This window comes from Platalea leucorodia (genome assembly GCF_965183815.1).
Source record: "Platalea leucorodia genome assembly, chromosome: 22".
Lineage (NCBI taxonomy): Eukaryota > Metazoa > Chordata > Aves > Pelecaniformes > Threskiornithidae > Platalea > Platalea leucorodia.
In genome coordinates this window covers 7655053-7674060 of record NC_138844.1, presented here as the reverse complement: position 1 = coordinate 7674060, position 19008 = coordinate 7655053, and the positions used below count along the sequence as shown (strand labels likewise).

The 19008-nt window shown below is 40.1% G+C and overlaps 1 protein-coding gene across 1 annotated transcript in view; it reads left to right on the top strand.

Moving 5' to 3' along the window:
• The window catches only part of TANC2 (tetratricopeptide repeat, ankyrin repeat and coiled-coil containing 2), a 215101-nt gene that overhangs the window by 85530 nt on the left and 110563 nt on the right, over window positions 1–19008 (top strand). The window contains exon 5 of the mRNA XM_082331638.1: window positions 6259–6369. Coding sequence (XP_082187764.1) covers window positions 6259–6369 — 111 coding nt within the window. The remainder of the gene's footprint in view (window positions 1–6258; window positions 6370–19008) is intronic.

The window sequence follows — 19008 nt, the reverse complement described above, 5'->3', positions numbered from 1 at the left end:
AAGCTACATCTCTCGTGTTTTGGGTGTAGTCCAGCTGTGTTGAATCTGACAGTTATTTGTTCCAGGAGCTCTGTGGATCAATAGCACTGCAGCACTTAAAACATTTTAGTATAAGTGAGACTTCAGTAAAGTCTACTCTCTGCAGCATTACGTAGCCATTGGGCAGCTTCCAGCACGTGAATCAGCCCTTGGCACGGCAGCCGTCATTATTAACTAAAGATGGGGAACGGATGATGTGCAAAGCGCCCACTTTTACTCTCTTTAAATAAGAGTTTCCAAAGTTTGCTCTTCAAACGGGTGCTCTGGCTCTTCCCATCACAGCGTAACTTGGGTAGGATTTTGTAAAAGCCTGCACATTTGGGGGATTGCATTCTCTCCATACAGAATTTATGTTATAACATTGTGCTTACAGTATTTACAAGTACAATGTTTAAGTGCAAAATTCAGCTCCTCTTCAGCTGAACCAGTCACAAGAAATGAGCGTGCAGTACACATGGAGCAGTTCACTTGTTTTCATCATTCATGGCACTCTTTCAGCCTGTGATAAAACCAGTATTTTTACACAAAGATAGCAAATTTCATTAGTTCATCCCCTTCTGGCAGAGGAAGGCTCAAAGCATAGTTAAAATTCAGCTGTACTTGTGTGTAAGGTAGGGAGAGGACAAAACTGGGGAGAAAAGCTGATTTTGAGCCAAGCTCCTTGGCCAGACTCTGCTCAGGACCTGCCCTGTAGGAGCGAGGCAGGAGAATTCAGGCATGTGGCCATGCTGTGTTTGTATTTATATGATGAAGCGTGTGAGCCTGTGTAGTAAAAAGCTGTAGTGGTTCGTGTTAACACAGTTCAGGGCACTATAATGTACGTTTCTCTGATGCTTGTAAGGAGCCGATACAAGGAGAGGCTCCCAGGTACCCTGGGATCGTCAATCCATCATTCATGCTATGGAAAAAGAGTTGCTGTTTCCTCCGGCATCTTCCTTGTCTGTAGATGGATTGGTTTCTTGTGTATCTTTATGGGTGTGTATACACACGCAATGGTATAGGTGTATATGTTGTAGTCAAACTGTGGAATGAATTCAAATCTGCTGAAATAACTGCCTGAAAAAAACGCTTTGTTCAATCAGGTCATTAGATGTTAATAACCCTTTTTTAGTGAAACGTTCCTTTCAGAGCTGAAACTGAATTTAGTAGCTGAAGCCATTTGCCTAATCCATTATAATTTCCTTTTATCAATGCCTTTTAATCTAAAGAAAACCTTTTTCTTAATTAAAATACTAACTCATCTATAAATTATGGGACAATTAAATGGTAAGGTAGAAAATGCGATAGAATTAGGAAGCTCAATAGGCTGAACTAGAACACAATGCTAATAGAGATAAAATGATTACTCTGAAAGAATAAACACATCCTGGTTTTTCTTTGGTTTATTTTTATTTGGTAGTAGATTAGATGCTTGGTGTTGATCACAAACAGCACCAGAATTGATCCCAGTGCTCCATGCAGATGTACAAAAGGATAAACCATCAGCAGCTCCTGATATTTGAGGTGTTTTCTGTGTCAGAGGGGCCATGCAGCTCTCCTGTACTGCTCGTTCCAGCCCCTGGAATGAGAGCTTCAGGAATAACTAGTATGGGCATACAAGTTTGAGGAATATTATGAATTGGGCTTTTGGTTTCTGTTCCTCAGGTGAGCATACTCGGAATCTCTGTTTTTAAAGAGGCTCTTAAAAAGCCAGTCTGCAGACTGCTTGACATTGCAGCTTCTAATAAAATATTTTCCCCATTAGTTTACTAACAGTGCTTTATTGCAGTCCTGTGCATCTGTTTTAAATACGTGTTTGCTTATGTATGCTTTTAAATTCACACCTAGCTGTAGTGTTAGGTGACACAGTTACTTCTCTTCTGTCATCAGAGGAAAGAAAACGGAACGTCTCCCATCTCTGCTGATGAAGAAGCATTGTTGGGCCTCAGCAGGTCTTTGGATTTTGTCAACTGTATCTTCCATTGTATGGCTCTTCTAGTGTAAGAAGCTGCCTGCAGGTTAATAATCAACAGGCAATCCTGAAACCCAGATAACAGATTTCTTCATTTTTAAAAGGGCAGTTTCTCTCAAATGTATACTTTTCCAAAAAATAAGTTATATACAGTTTTTAAACTGTTTTACATTCCTGTCTGTTTTGAAGACTTCAGTCATTGGTGACAGTATAGTACTTACAGTGTCCGTGTGGATATTAAGAAGAATTAGCATGAAAACCAGGAAAGAAAGAATTTCTATCTTTGTCCCCACTGGAAGATAGACCACCTGCTGCAGAAAGTGTCATAAATGAGCTATCTAATTAAACTTTCTGAGTGCTTGCCCTGGTGGTTGTTTTGCATTACCTGGTTAATTCCTACCATAAAATTAGCATTGCTTTCCTTGCGCAGGAAAAGTTGTTGTCAAAGTCGAATGAGAATTTTATTTGTGCTGAAGAAAGGATTTTCAGTTTTGCTCTACTGGCTTGGATACTGATGGGGATTAATCTTGCTAAGAACTGCAGGAAGTAGCCCCAAAAATGTACAGTATTTGTTTTAAATAACTTCTCTAGCTATTTAAATTTAAGCTCCTACATTAGTAGTAGCAAGTTAGTTCCTATGTGATGCCAATGTTGTGTTTGTCATCGATCCCTTGGGAGCAGGACTGGCCTGTTGAGCGTGTGTACAGCATGGACTGCTGCCATCAGTTCCTGGGCCATCATCGGTGAATGGGCGGTGGGACCCAAGTGACGAGGCTGCAGCTTTAGGCTACTTGTAATCAGTATATTTTTCTGAATTAAGTGTGTATTTTGCAGTTCTAGAAAGACAGCATTACTAACTACTAACATACTCGCTTAATTCATTATATTTTTATAACTGGTTATTGCAAATATCCTTTTTTTCCCAGTATTTTTCGAAGAAATACTATTGTCTCCTCAAAAAATTGCAGTTGTGTAACAGAAGAGGCTATTTCAATGCTGTTTAATGCCTAGAGTCAGTCTGTTTTGTACAGAAAATCTTCTAGAAATAAGAGAGCTAATGGACCAAGGCAGGTATAGAATACTTCAAATAATTTTTTCATGCTTTTGTTAGTTTTTATAGTATGTGCCAAATGCTCATCCCATGACTTTGATCATAAGATTTGCCTGTGCTCATGGGAGGATGTTCAGGACCTAGGCAAGCTGTTGTGCATAGAAAGTCACTTTTTATAAACAGATCAATGTTATCCTTTAAAATTTGGGTAGAAAATGACAAAACAGATTTCTGAATTTATGGCATTTCCATTTGTTATTTATTCCAGTAGAAAACTAATGCCCAAATATGAATCTGTCAGGGTAATCTTCATTTGGACAGGAGTCAGGAGTGCTTTCTTTTACATGAAAATCCTCCTTTCATCTAATCGGGTTACATATGAGTTAGGAGGGCTTTTTGTCTTTTTCAGGTTCAGAACATCTGAAATAAAAGAAACTATTGCTCTGTGTCTTCTTTCTGATCTGCAGTTACACTGAGAAGATTGTACTGACTTGAGCCTTTTAAAGTAAATTGTTGTCTTTAAGCCATGTTGACATAGCGTATCTTGTCTGGTGGTAACGTGTTTTTAAGACTTAAGCCGTGCTTTTTAGGGAACAAAAACATAAACACTGTAAAATGACGTGTATGACTAAACTTGCAGTGCATTGAGAATTCACCACGTTGTTAATATGAAGTTCTTTGTTGCCCTCAAAAGAAAAATTGGTAGATCAGCTTGTTGAATGCACGAGCTGATCACTTCTGCTGTTGTAGGTCAGTTGTTCAGAGAAGGCAGGAATTAATCGGCTGATGGGATGAGCTCTTCAGCAGGAAGTAAAGAAGATCCAGAAGAGATGCAGAAATAAAACCCATACTGAAATGGGAGATTGCTGTATTCATTCCTTATGGATGGGAGCTGACCTGTTAGGTGCTGATCTGTTGAAACGTGCAGGAGACTGCACAGAAAGCAGCATAGTCGGTATCATCAGCCCTCTCTTTGTTTTTTAAATTTCTTCTTCCTCTTTGGGTTAGCAACTCAAATAATCTTCAGTGCAATACCTTTGGTGACAATCCCATTGCAGTCATTAACATCTTTGAACTATGAAAACCATGTTTGTTCTGTATTTCAGAACAAAATGAGCATTGCCAAGTGTTGCATCAGATGATTTATGGTTCTAGTGTTAGCCAGAAATGATAAAGAAAGAAAAAATGAGCTATTTCTAATAATATATTATAAAAATGACTGTTACTGAGGCCATGGTAAAACATTTGAAATAAACATATTTGTTAAAACTGCAATTACAAATAAAATATTAGTAGATTGGCCTGTGCAGAATTATTACTCTAAACAATTTTCATGCTGTAGTAATAATCTTCTCAGTATTTACATGTTTTCATTACATCAGTATCTGGCACAGGATCATGGCTGTGAATAATTTTTTCACTAGTGTTGGCCAGTTTGCAAGCTGATAGGGTGCGTGTGTGTGTGTGTGTGTGTGTGTGTGTGTGTGGTTTGGGGGCGGGGGGGTGTCTATACAGTTGACTACTGGCTTGTGGTGTCTAGCATCACGTTGTGTGTCTGAGCTGGCTGCGCATCCGTGACCTTCATGTGCCGCTGGGACAGCGGCGGGTCCGGGGGGAGAAGGGGCTTCAAGCTGCCCTTATCTCCTGTCAGTCTCTCTTGCATTCCTCTTGCCTGGCATGGCTCATGTTACACCAGCCCCTATGGACTCCGGAGGGCAATGTGCTGTAAATACATCTGATACTCATCCAGGATTTTCTTGTGCAAAATGGTAGCATGGTACCTTTTTTTCCTCATCAGATCAGGTCTCCTGGGATGGATCATTAGGGGAAGAGAGTCAGGAGGGAGTTTAGCCCCTCTTTTGGTACAGAGAGGAGGGGTCTGATTCCTTGCCTATATTCAGCCTCACAAGGACTTTCTATTCAAAAAACATACCATAACCTTTATCTCTGTTTTTCTCCACCCCCCTTTTAAAAATTCCTGTGATCATTTGTGTACCAGCTCAGCTAGTGAGAGCCAGCTAGTTGTGTGTAGTCTTTCTGGTTCCCCATCATCAGAATTGCTAATCCTTTTCCAGCTGCAGGGCCAACCATGCTGGCTGCATGCAGGCTCCTTAAAAGCAAGAGATTTATTGCTGCCTCAGAGGTCATCATTTGACCTGTTGAGCTTTTATTACATGAGATGCATGTGAACAAACGTTCCCCCCCTCCCCATTTTTAGTTTCAGATCCCAAATTTAATTTGCAGGACAGCGAACTATAAATAGAAATTATGTAAATCGAGGCTATTATGCTGAGAATCAGAGAGGCATGAAGCATGCTGACCTGTGATACCGTCTGTAGAGTGGCTTTTCAAATTAGCCTTTTACCTTAATGGGCATGTGAGTTTAACTTTGAAATGTAATGTAATAATCTCTGCATATAACTTATTTTGCTAGTTCTGTTTCTCTGGTCTGGCAGGAATATCTGTTTAAAAACTTATTAATAAAAGTGTTTTAGTGATTATTACAAACAAATGTTGCACAGAACTTCGTGTCTTTTAGAATTCAGACTGTTAAAACATGGAAAAATCCCATTTTTGTAGCACTAGCGGTCAATACTGCTTTATTACAGACAATTTTACCTTTTCCCGGTTCTTTATTTAAGTCTCTTGAATCTTTTCTGGATTTGCAAAGATAAAAGTGGAGTGCTCGTTTTTGTCTTGGACAGCATTAGCTTTACTCTGATCTTTTGTGTTGAACTCCAAATCTGTTTGGTCAGACATTCAGAATGCTTCGAAATTGAAATTTTGTGTTCAAAAGAAACAATTACTGAACATAGAATTTGTGTATTCGTTTTAGATATTTATAGTTAAATACTTTAAACCCTGATGGGCTCTGTGTACCACTCTATGATCTTAGCTTTTCTACAGTTGCTGAATCCAGGCCATTTGCTTCCTATAAAAAAATTATTTAATAAAGTAGGAAAAAAGGAAGTGTTTAAGAGTATCAAGAATGTGCCTCAATACTCACACACTTTAAAGTAAGACTGTACAGTTTAAAAGTTTTAACAAGAGCCATCTCCTTTCTAAAGAATGCAGATAATTTTTCTTTTCTGGCAAAAAAAGAAAAGAGTAACCTGATATGAGTCTGACAGTGTCGTTTAGTTAAGTGCTTCCATCTGTTGCTTGCTATTTCCCTTACTCATGACCTCTGTTTCTCTTTCCCCCTCCTTCTCCTTAGCCCCTTTGAGGAAAGCAAAGTTTGTTGAGAGCCCTCGAATCCCAGAGTCTGAGCTTGGCTCACCAACACTTTCTTCAGCACAGAAACTGGACGTTGATGCATACTGCCCTGGTAAGCTGCATGCAAAGGCTCTGTGTTAAAAAAGGGAGAACAGGCAATTCCAGTCCAGAAGTGTTTTTAAATGTAGTGTGGCTCCTTTTTCTAGATGGTTGATTGGACCTTCCCCAGCCAAGTTTCACTGACTTGGAAACTTGAATAAGTATTAGTTTCTAATTGATACCCATTTACGTTTGTTACTTGTGTGTGGCCGCTCTCCCCTCAGAATAATTTAGAAGATCTAGAGAGTTGCTTTTGAGAAGATAAAAATGATCCAATAAACATACTACTTTAAATTTAATTTTGAATGCTAGTCTTCAGAGAGGCTGGAATAAAACTACATTTCAGAAATACCATTAAATCAACTAATGCAAAACTATGGGATCTTGTTTACCTGCATCTAAGAATATTGCTTTTTTGATTTTTTTTTTTTTAAAAGAAATATCTTCTAATTTATGTGTCCTGTAGTAATTGCTTTTAAAAGTATACATCTTGCTAGAGGCCTCTGGTTGAAACATAAATAGAAGTGGGTTGTGTCCCTCCTTGGCTTAACCCCCTATGCGTCTGATGGTTTGGGCAGGCAGTTGCATAAATACCTTCAAGCCCAGACAGACCTCATGCAGATGTGTGAGTGCCGTTAAATCTTTATATAGCTGCATCTCGCCGCCAACTCAGTGTCATTTCCCAGATTCTTCCTAACTTGGAAGTGGCAACCTGGGGAGGGCTGGAGGCTGCGAAGGTGCTGCCCTCGGAGGAGGCTGCGACCAAAGCCGTCTTAAAGCAGCAGCGAGTGTTTCCGTAGATTTTTTTTGCTGAATTCTGCAGTTTCCTCCCTGGCTTTCCATGGTTTATGAACCAAAGGGACCCATATCCAGTACAGGCTTTGGATGGGGTAAAAGGATGTCAAGTGTTTTGAAATGGCATGTGAATATGTGACATCTTCCTCTTAAATGTATAGCTACAGTAGAAAAGGTCATATTAATAAATGATTCTCTGAAATCAGGGCATCGTTTATTTTGGTGGATAATGAGCTTACAGAGTATTCACAATTGGAGGAATTAATTGAATGTTGTCCAGATTTTGAATGTGGGCTTTCTTTAATGTATTGTGTTTGAAAGAGGAGTTTTCTTAGAAAAAAGACAGTCCCTGTACTTCAAAATGCCTCCTTTGAGCCCATAGTTGCTGTGAAAAGTGCTCCTTCTTTTTCAATCATCATGAATTACAATTAAAATTTTGCTGTTACAGCTCTTTCTTCTTCTGACTGAATAGCTTCTATTGTCATGTTTGTAATTGTTAATAATTATAAACTTATTATGATTGCATCCACCGAAAATTATAATTGAATTGTAAATTTGGCTTTAAAAGCATACATTCCACATTCCCATGTCTTGCATTATGTCTTGCAGGCGTGCTTGCACGTGTGTCTCTCCCTTCCTGCCCTAGGTTCTCTTGCCAAGGTGTTTTGAAGGGCAGGACTCCTGCCAGGCCCAGGAGCAGGCTCTGACAATGGGATCTGTAATTTTTTTTTTCTTTTTTTTTTTTCTTTTTGATCTCCTTCTCTTGCTGATAGTGTAGTGAACTGAAAGGAAAAGTGGAGTTCCCTACTGCCTTGAAGTATCATTAAAGAAACATGAAGCATCACTAAGGAAGGAAAAAAAGTGAGAGCAAGAAGAGAGTCGTCATAGTCCGTGCTAGTGAACAGCACTAGATTGGAGTAAAGGTAGAAACTTCAGATTAGGGGTTTCAGATTGCTTTAGATTGCTAAAATGTGCACGCCAAGGAAGCTGCTGCGGAGCCCCTCTCTCCGTTGTGTCCGTGCACGCTTGGTGCCCAGGGCCTTGTCTAGCTGGGAAGCCTGCATTTGCCCAGGCCCAGGGACTGCAGCTTCTGAAGGACCCAGCCAGGCTTATGTTAGCAGTGAGTGTAAGACAGGCAGGTGAAGATGGAACAGAGCCATCTATTGGGGAAGGGTTTCTGAAGCTGTTCGTAGAAGGAAGTTTGTGGCACGCACAGCTTTCCTCTTGCAAAGCTGCAGTTCCTTCCTTCTTTCCCACACTGACGGCTGCAGTGAGGTGCTGGCAAGCAGTCACCCCATGGATGTTTGCTCATCTTCTACGGTAGAAATGGATTATGCCTTACCTGCCTGGATTTATGGTTCCTGCTGTGAAAATAGCGGTAACATGAGGGCTGGAGGTTTTGCTGGGCTAGAAGGCTGGATTAAAGGAGCTCAGGAGATGAGACCTGGGAAAGAAGTAGCTGGCTGGGTAAAGATCCTTGTGTAAAGAAGAAAAGAAAGAACAAAGATCTGGACAATTCATAAGGACCAAAGAACTTTAAGTCTGAGCATAGCGCCCAGCTCCTGATGGGAAGATGGAGGAAGAGGGGCCGAGCCCTACTCTGGACTGCAGCAAAGCCTGCAGGCACAGTCTGTAATCAGTTTTCCAAGGAAATACAGCTCCTTTCTTCAGTGTTAGGCTTATTTTAACCCTTTTCTAAAACGTGTGCATCTCGTGAAGGATGTTAGCACACAGTGTTAAATCCCTGAGTGTCTCCAGGAATGATAGGAGTTGAAAGAAGAAAAAAAATAAGGCTGAAGATACACTAGAGCCTAGCAGTTGAGTGGAGGTGGAGTGGTTTGTAAAGTGATCCCTGACAAGTAATGCAATTAATTATACACTTAAAGATGGTTTAAAACACTGAATAGCAATGAGGAGAGAACATTATCTACTCTGCATATAGAAATGATTATTTCAGTTTGGGATGCCTAGAGATGAATTTTTGCTCAATGCTAAAATGTTTATTTTGAGGCTTCAGGCAAATTTCAGCACGTTCCAGGGAGGTGGCTTCCTGAGCAACCACTGGGCCATCGCTTGGCCTCTTGTGCTGCTGTGGGGAATTATTGCTCTTGACATCTTGCAGTGTGAATCAGTGTACGAGGTGATGCGCTCTAGACATTTTAACTTTGAGGAAGGAAAAAGAAGAATCAGGTGGCCAGTCTCTTTTGAGCAAAGTTCTAATAGGAAGGGCACAGTAAAGCTTTAAGCCTGATAAAAAATTTTTTTTGGAACTATGTTCTCTCTTTTGCCAAAAAAGGCCACTAAATTCTGTCAGATGAATTTAATCTATTTAAATGAAAGCAGAAATTGGCCCACGTTTTATAGTTGTTGCATTTAAGATGATGACAAAAAAACTGTTTTGTGGCTTTGAGAAACCCATCTTTTATCAGAATTGTACTTCTGTAAAAGTTTTTGTGATTGCAGTGGTCATTTAGAGTTCAATAGAGCCCTTTTTGACTTGGAGTGTCTATGGCAGAGAAGGAGTTTTTCCTTGTTTCTTGACTTAGAGGTGACTGTCTAAGGAGGGTTGGAAAGGAGTTTGATCCATCCTCCCTCCAGGCACTGTTTGACAGACACGTTTGCATTTTCCTTCTTGTCAAACTTTCTAAAACAGTGGGACAGCTCGGGGATGACACCTGCACAGCCGTCATCACTCTTTAAGGGGGATAACATGGAAGAACAGGAGCTGACCTTCAAACCTCTATTGTTGAACTGTTAAACATTTTTGGTAATGGTCTGGTGATTCACAATTTAATGTGTAATATTTTTTTCCCCAGATTTATCACACCTCACTCCTCCTGCCTAGTGGCACTGCTTGTGTAGTGTATGGTGTCCTGGCTTCTTGGTTCTGCTTAGTTGTGTATGATGAGGGCATCTTTCTTTGAACTGCTTCTTGTTTTTAGCATGGTAGCTAAAACATGTTTTAACTTAAAAGTGCTGAGGAAACCTCATGGAAACAGTCTGAGATGGGTGGTGCTTTCAGGTAATTACCTTTTGTCTAGATCAATGTCTGCAGCTGCATTTAGCGTCATTTACTACCTTGTCATTATGTTTCAAAGGCTAGGGATGTTATGACATTATCTTTTAATTTGATTAAATTTTTCTTCAGAAATTTTGGGACACAAATTGTAAATGTCTGGTCAGGGGATGTTTGCTTGTTCCACATTAGGCTGGCAGGCGTCTGTTTCCATCCCTAATTGAGTTAGGTACCATAGCAGTGCTGCCGCCACGAACAGTGAAGGGTTGTATACCATCACAGCATCGTTTATGTTCATCTCATCACTGCTTTTTCTCTTTCTTTGGTTAAAGAATTGTTGAGGTTGACATCTGCTGCTGCTGCTTCTTTCTTTTCATCATGTAAAATGTGTGGTTTTCATTTTACACAATCCATGCTCTTAAACACAACAAAACATTTCTCGGGTGTTAGAAAAAGCCCTTTAATGGGGAATGCATGAAACATGTACTCTGATTTTTCATGGTGAAAATACAGGCAATGAGCCAAAAAAACCCACAAAACCCCAAACAAAATGAGCCATCAGGATCCTGTCCAACCTCTGTCATATTGGACAGTGATGAATTGGGAGGAAGGCAAGGGAATAATCAAACCGTCCATGGCCTGACAAATGGTTTTACTGTTGAATCTTGTGGTTGTCCCAGCATTATCAAGCCCACTGACCTGAAGGGAATGGGAAATCGTTGTGATCAGGCCTAACTGCAGAAGAGAGTCGTGGCAATTCGGTACGTTGGTTGCTATGGAAGCAATTGACTTTTCTCCTGCTTCTCCTGGGAGGTCAGTGCTGGTTCCGTCTGCCGTATTGAGAGATGGAAACAGCTTCAGAATAAATTCCTGGATTAACCATTCAAAACTTAACCCCCCAAAATAAAACAAAACAAAACAACCTCCACCCTGGTCTGAAATTCTGCTTCTGAGAGAGGAATAATGAAGGCGTTCTTAGATGTGTCTCTCTGTTTGGGATTAGGCATAGACCACTTGCCATTACGTATAGTTGTGTTCGCTGCAAACTGAAAGTTGCAGCTTGCTGAATAGTGGCTGGGTTTACAATTTAGGGTTTATTGAACGTTAAGGGGAGATGCTCAAGAGAAGAAATGAAAATAATACGAATTCCATATACTATTGCTGTACATTTTAACTGTGGAATAATTTCAGATAACATGGTATTATTGAAGCTTCCTGATGTGCTCTGCTGACAATCAACTTGCCTTTACAACCTAGGTGTTGTTTTCATCTGTCTAGGGGAAAAGTAAAAAGCGAAAAAGGGGTAAAAAAGGCTTTAAGTGATCCAAATTCTGTTTACGTGAAGAACTGTCCAACTTTAAAGTGTTGTGGCTACTGCCAAAACACGTAACCTAGATGGCCCCTGAAGTGTGTTTCACAGCAGATAGTTTAGCAGCAGAATTTCCTGCAGCTTAGCACCTTTGGCTGCCTGTCCGAATGGATCCCGGGGAGTCTAGCGAGTTGTTTTGCCTCGTCAAATAGGAGTGCTTGCTTTCACTTGGCCTGTTGGGAAACAGTAACTTTTTTGTGCTAATACTTTGGCTTATTGAATATTTATAGTTTTCTGTCTTGCCAGTAAATAAATATGTACACAAGCAAACCAAACCTGTTGATTTTGAAACTGCCGGTGATGGGCCTACAAGGTTCAATGTAAAGCCCCCTTTTCTTCCACGTCTGAGCAGATGTGACTAGGTGCTTGATATGAGACTTTCTTGTATGGATGGAGCATCAGAGACCTTCCCTGTACTGTGTACTTATCCTTTTCATTGCTGATGGACAACGTCAGACAAGGTCAGACTTCCCCTTGAATGAGTGACTCCTGGCAGAGGAGTTTCCTCTTCTAGTATATTATTTTTTAAAACAAGGGCAGCCTGCCACTGATGCTCCCAAATATTGCAGCTTGGGCGGTATGGCTGCAAAAGCATGATGGTCTTTGAAGCAAGGTATTCTGAGTTACGCAGATTAGTCAGGAATCAGTTGTGTTGGGAAGCTGATGTGTAGGGTTTGTCTTCAGTACCAGCATGGGTCACTGTTTTGCTCCAGGATTGTATTTTGATGACCATCCATGCCGCTTAGCTGTGCTTGGCTGCAAACAAAACTGGCAGCCCTGACCTGTCTGTGACAGTGCTGTGCTAGCTGTCTTCGGGCTCCTGCTTGCAATGTTGTTGACATCTTTACACAAACCTAATCTTCCATCTTAGCTCCTGGAGCTGTTGATTTCCTTAGGCTGAGTTTACTTTGAAGTTAGCCTTTGCCTTACATTTATGCCTGTTGTAAGTGACAACACTGGGATGCTAAGTGAGGCAAAAAGGATGGAAATAATGGTGCTGGGGTTCTTCTTCATGGTTGTGCCGATTTGTCTTCCCTTTTTTCTTCTGGCTCAGATATTTACTCCCAAATGCTTTACAGTCTAGAGGAAGTGGTCAATAATTCTACTTTTTTTTTTTTTTTTTTTCCTCTGCAATGTTTTGAGATACTATTATTTTGTTTCAACTCTTTATGGAGGCAAAAACCTCCATATTCATTTTACCAGCTCTAACAATAGAAGGAGGGGTCATTGCACATGTAGAAAACGGCTCAATTCTTTTATAAACTTGGTTCCCATGTCTTAATGCATACATGAGGCCAATGGATGCTTTTTTTTTTATTATTTATTTATACTTTATGCTAAAAGTACTTGAACTTCAGTGATGCTATGGAGTGCTTCTCATAAGTGAAAATATGTGGTGCCCTGAAAGCCACACCATTACTTCTGCTCTCTTACCAGTTGCCTTGACTTCCTAACTCTCCTCAGGACTGCAGAACCAGTACTTCTTTATTCTTATCCAGTGTGAATATTGTTCCCCTTGCTGTAATCTGTTTGGATCATCGGTATTCCCCCTATCCTGTCTGTTCCTTTCTCTTGGGCAGCACAGCTGCACTTGTACAACTGAAGAAAGGAGACCAATTGCTCATAACCTCCTGCACCACAGTAGATTGTCTACTTTATTAAGCAGAATTTTTGACATTTTATGTCACTAATTATTTGACTCCTAATTGCTTGAAAAATAATTGCTTTGAATCCAAGCATGAAATTTTTGGCCAGTTGCCAGTTTGAAAGTACAGCCTTGCTGGGAAGCATTGATTATACCACTGTATCTTCAGATTTCTCCGGTGGTTTGTAACTTATTGCAAGGTCCAAAATTGTTGTATTTGGTCTGAGATTGTAGCAGCCTTCCTCTCAGACTCCTCTACTTGCTGTCTTCTGTTTTCTGAGTCGAGTCCCGACTGGCTCTTCTATATGTTCCCATGGTGAGTCCCTAGGGGCCCCTCTGCGGAAGCGTTGTCCCACCGCACGTGTTGGCATCTGGAACGAGGCTCTCATGCTGCTTTTCACTGCTGGCTGCCAGCAAAGCCTGCCTGGAGAAGCGTGTCAGACACCGCGGCGTTCCTGGGCTCCCTGCTGGATTCCTGTCTCTTCTTGGCATCTGTTTTGCTTGCCCAGCAAGAGGAGATGTGATGATGTGTGCAGTTACCTGCATGGCTGTTGCCTGTGCCTTCCCCCCTTCGGTGGCTTCAGTGTTGTATTTCCACCCAGATTATATGGGTGAAATTGCAGATCATACGCCGTGTGACTTAAACGCACTGTGAGGACAGTGTGGTTGATTTTATTTTTGAGTGGTGTAAGATTTTCATTAATATGGTTTATTTAGAGAAACAATAAGTTGTAAATGAATCTCATCCAAATAGATGGTAGGGTTTTCCCCCTCTAATCACTGAAGGGATGCTAGTTAGCAACAGCCCTAGACGTTGGCTCTGTTTGAAAATAGCACTGAAAAGCATCGAAAATACTGTTACATTTATGGTTGCTATTAGAATCGCCTATAACAGTTCTACAAAAGTCTGTGCGAGTACTGGAAGTGATGGAGTTACTGCATCTTAGCCCACTACTGGATTGCCTGAGAATATTTCCGTTTGCAGTTGCACCACATTAAAAGCATGCCCAGTCCTTCCACTGCTGATGGTGTGAACATACCATGTCTCAGCTCTGTGGGATTTTTGTATATATATATGAATTAATTTATGACATAGAAAGTAAGAATCATCCAATAATGTTTTTATGCTTGATATTCTAATAAGTGATAACAGCAGATTATTACATCTATGCAGTAGTTTTTATATTTAAACAGTACTTTTAAAATCGTATTTAGGTACATGATGGCAGTAGGTTTTAGAGATTCTTGTCAGTGTTGTAAATGCAAAGGTCATAATTTAGTCCGATTTGCTTTTAATAAAATTTATTCTAGGAATGTGCTAAAACATCAGATATCGTAAAGACAAGCCTTCATGCTGGCATTGTCTCTTCTTGCTCCGTTATAAACCCACGGCCTCCCATTTAACAGTGGTTAAAGGCTACTGTAAAGTGTCATCATTTGCCTTACTGAAGTTATGTCTCATTATAAGCTAGTTGTGCCTTGACCTGGGAAAGCTGTCTTGGGAGAAGAAAAGGTATTTGTAAAAATCCCCTTCTGCGTATTTTTCTCCCCGAGAAGCTCAAATGCAGAAATTGTGGCTGGTTGCTGCCTCGGTGGTATGATAAAAGGATTCTCAGCAGCCCCTGCCGCTATTGTAACTGCTGAGGATGGAAATGAGTATGGTCTTTGCAGATGAAAACCTAAACTGATTTTGTACAATGATGGCTATACTACATACAAATATATATATATAATATATATATATATTTCTGAAGGTTTCCTGCAACTTTATTTTTGCCATTGTTAGTTGAGCAGGGTTGGCTTGGCCATGAGTGAGCAGGGGAGCACGCCGCCCGCGGGGAAAGCTGCGAGGTTCAGCTGGACACCTCCTCTGTGGAAGGCTGTGTGCTTCACAGAATTGGCACTGCAGCTAGCATCATCCCAGAAAGTTCCGGAAGAGAGAATTTTTCCAAGCTTTTGTTGAAGATGTGACACTGTCCAGTCGACTGTGTTTGTACCATGAGCTTATTTGTACTTCATCACAAAAGTAAAACTTGGTACTAAAGTCGCCTGATAGCAGAGATAAGCCAGCTACTGCTTTTCATTTTCTCCCTGGTTCTTAACAGTAGTGATGCGTAACGTGAGTCTGTGAGATTTGTATCAGGTTTATGATGTGAAAAATGGTAAGAGGAGGGAATGTGAGAGATTTTGAAAAACAGTTGCTGAAATTAAAAACAAATTATTTGGGTGGATGCTATGCGACATGCCTAGTATAGCAAAATAAATGTGCGAAATACAGTTTATGTATTTTGCTCAGTTTTTAGCAAACAAATAATATTTGAAGGAAGTATTTGTTCTTTTTTGATTGTGAATCATATTAAAACAACCCTCTGCATGAATAAGAGTGTAAGATACCATCCTCAAACCTGTCTGGAATAAAAGGTCAGTTCAAAGAGCCTAAAAAAATAAATAGCAAACAACTTTAAGAGTCAAGGCCTTTGATCAGTCAGCGTTTGATGAGAGGTTGTATGTTTAGAGCTGGGAGAACAGGCCCATGTTTATGATCAGGTAATGTTTTAGAGATAAAATGCCAAACCTGTAAAGGAAGAAATAATTGCATCTCTGCTTTCCATCAGTGGGGAGGACTTACTGCTTCAGTCATGTTGTCCTTGATACATTAAAGAGCTCAGGAGCCTTTTCAGGGATCTAAGTGTAATCCTGCTTTTAGGAAATGCTCCGTATACCCAGGCTCAGATTTATGATAATTGTGGCCTTTTACTTTTTTATATATATATGTTCAGTGATCAGTGCACTGAATGTCCTCTCATTTCCCCTATTCCCTTTTCTTTGGTACTTAAATGGGAGCTGAAATCCGGGAAAATTCGTTCCCAAATGTGCATGCAGAGGGTTTTTTTTTTTTTGTTAATCTAGAACATTAAATGCATTGAATTAGATTTTATGACAGCATTGAAATTACATTTACTGCATATCTCTACCTCAGTATGGTTTCTGATTAAAAATAACTGTCTTTCTGACAGTCTACTTGAAGGAATATTAAAGGACATCATCAGCAAAGGTGGTGGGAAGGACTGGTTAGGAAGCAGTATTTATATGCAGTGCAGAGGAGAATTTCTTTTGTTTGAATTTCTTCTTAGAGGAAATGTCTGTGGAACTCGTGCAAGAGACTGACTTAGGGGAATTAATGATGGGAATTTTTGCCATTTCTTACAGAAATTATTGAATAGAGCAGCAACAGCCACTAAAGCAAGCAGAGCTGGAGCAGTATACAAGGCACAGATTGAGCTAGAGCCGCAGTTTGAACACCTTCATAGTTCAGTGTTAGTTTTTTGACTAGCTAGAGAGCTTTGCTATCAATATACAAGCAGAATGTATTTACTTTGCCACTTGTCTGTGGTGTGGTTTAAGTTGGTGGGACCGTTTTCCATTGCTCTCACAGAACTACTAAGTATCTGAAGAGCAGCAGTACAAAAACAGACATTTAAAGCAATGTGTATGGGATAGCCTTCATCCCTTATTGGTTAAATTGTTAAAAATCTCTTCTTGATGTAAACAAGACTAATGAAAAACCTTCCATTAATTCTGAGATGAGGGGGATATGCAGAAATGGTCAAGGGCGTTTTGCAAATATAGCTCCAGTGTATCCAGAAGAATTAAAAGCAGATGTACATAATAACGGGACAGATTCAGGTCGCATGGGGAGGGGGAAGTTGTTAGATAAAACTCCACAGTTACATAATTGAAGATCAAAATCATAAATGGTATCGTTTATTTCTGGTGTTCATAGGTGCTTGCTCTTCGCATATAACTTTTCTTTGCTAATTTAAGAATTTTTTTAATTTGAAGATAAATCAGTTTCATATTCAGGCAAATTCTGTGATGGGTGCCACTAAGTGAACTGTTACTCAGTTCTTCTTGTTAGACACTCACTGAAATAGATTTCAGATGTAATTTGAATTATATTCGGAGTCTGGTTTTGGAAGTGAAAGTATAACCGTTAAACCAAAAATATTCTCTGGAGTAAAGACACATTGTTGCTGTCTCCCAGGGGCACTACCCTACATAATTTATCTGAAAGATTAGATGATGGTAGCTATCAAACAAGTCACAGAATTACAAAATAAATCATAAAGAAATTTCATTCGCTTGTAAGCAATTGCAGCTGAAATATGTGGCTTTATTATAGGAATTGAAAGGATGGAACAGAAACAGTACTTTAAAATGATAATCATAATTATAATTTAAAATGATAATGCTCAAAAACATTGCATGCTTTGAATGCTTTCTTGAAAAGAGCAAACCTAATAACTGTGCTTATAAAATGATATATTTGATTTTCAACGAAATGCTATGAGCATGTATGACCACTTATGAACTCCATCCTACTGCATATGACGTTAACAGAGGTGTTAGAGTTGATCCCTTCAAAAATACTAAGGGTATATGTAGCTAAGACATCTGAGAGACCTGCCAGGATCCATAAAATTGCGGCTAAAGGGCCTAAATCAGGTAAATTCCAGGGTGAATTGCAGAGGTCTTTGACATATTTAAAGTGGGTTGAATTTTTTGAAGGGAGGAAGGATTAGAGGTATTAAATTGCTTGACAAGCTCAGGTTATAATATTTCTAATTTGCATTTTTGCAGTTCAGTAAAAAAGAAATTGTCATTAACTTAAAAGGATGGAAAAAGTAGCTGGAAAGTGTGGAGGTGTGCACTGCTGAGATCTGGTGCAATTCTGGAAGCTAAATTATTTAAAAAAAACAAAACCAAAAAAAACCCAAAAAAACCCCAAAACACCTGTATGTGTGTGCCTTAGGTATCTACAGTCTTTTTGAAGCTTCTAAATAACTGAGTGTCAGATTTAATTATTTATTATTACTAATTGCCTAGGTGTAATATTTGAAAATTGTTCTTGCACTCTCAAATGGGTAAAGAGCTCTTTGAGAGGTCTGTGGCAGAGAGATGCTCTGCCTTCTCCTGCATCCTCCGCTTCTCTCCCTTTCACCCCCCGCAGAGCCCCGGGCACCTTATTGCTCAGCCAACAATCAATCCCCGCTCTCCACCCCTCCTCCCGGTCGATTGATCGATTGATCGATCTTCTAACCCAGCACTTCAGTCTCTGCATCAACAGGCTTTTCGAGTCCACAGACCACCCTGCCTTTGGCAACACAAGCTCTCCTTAGCAAAATGACCTCCCAGCTTTCCAGACCTCTGATCTAATTAACCTTCTGCTTGTCTCCCTGTCCATCTGATCCTCTTGTGGCACCTATTCCACTATAATTCAATCCAGAAGCAAAATAAATAAGTAAAAAATCGTAGTATGCTCCTCAAGGGCTAAAGATGGAGAAATCACATATTCTTGTTTTCTTGTTTCTTTTACTTTGTCTTCTGGTTTCAGAGTAATTAAGTCAGATTTGTGTCGGATTTTAGAATTTTTTTCCATTATCGTGAAGACTGGACTTCTCATAAGGGAGCGCGGGGTACAGGTACAGCAGTCTGGGTGGCTGATGCTGGCTTGGGATCTCCTTTCTTCCCTGTGGCTCCGTGCTGGCGAATGGGAAGCTCTTGCCTGGCTGATTTTTGCTTCTGTTTTTTCCACGTCTGGATTGCTCTGTGCATGCAGCAATGCTAAGACTGTAGGGTCTGATTTACTGTTTCCAGCATTCTGCTCTGATAGATAAAAATGCCAGACAGCCTAAACATGTGTCGTATTTCAATCTAAAAGGACAACCTGTTTCACATCTCTGTAGGAGCTTTTTTTTATTTCTGTCATATAATGCTGCAGTTACCTGTCTCTTCTGAAGATTAAGGATTAAAAGAAAGTACCACC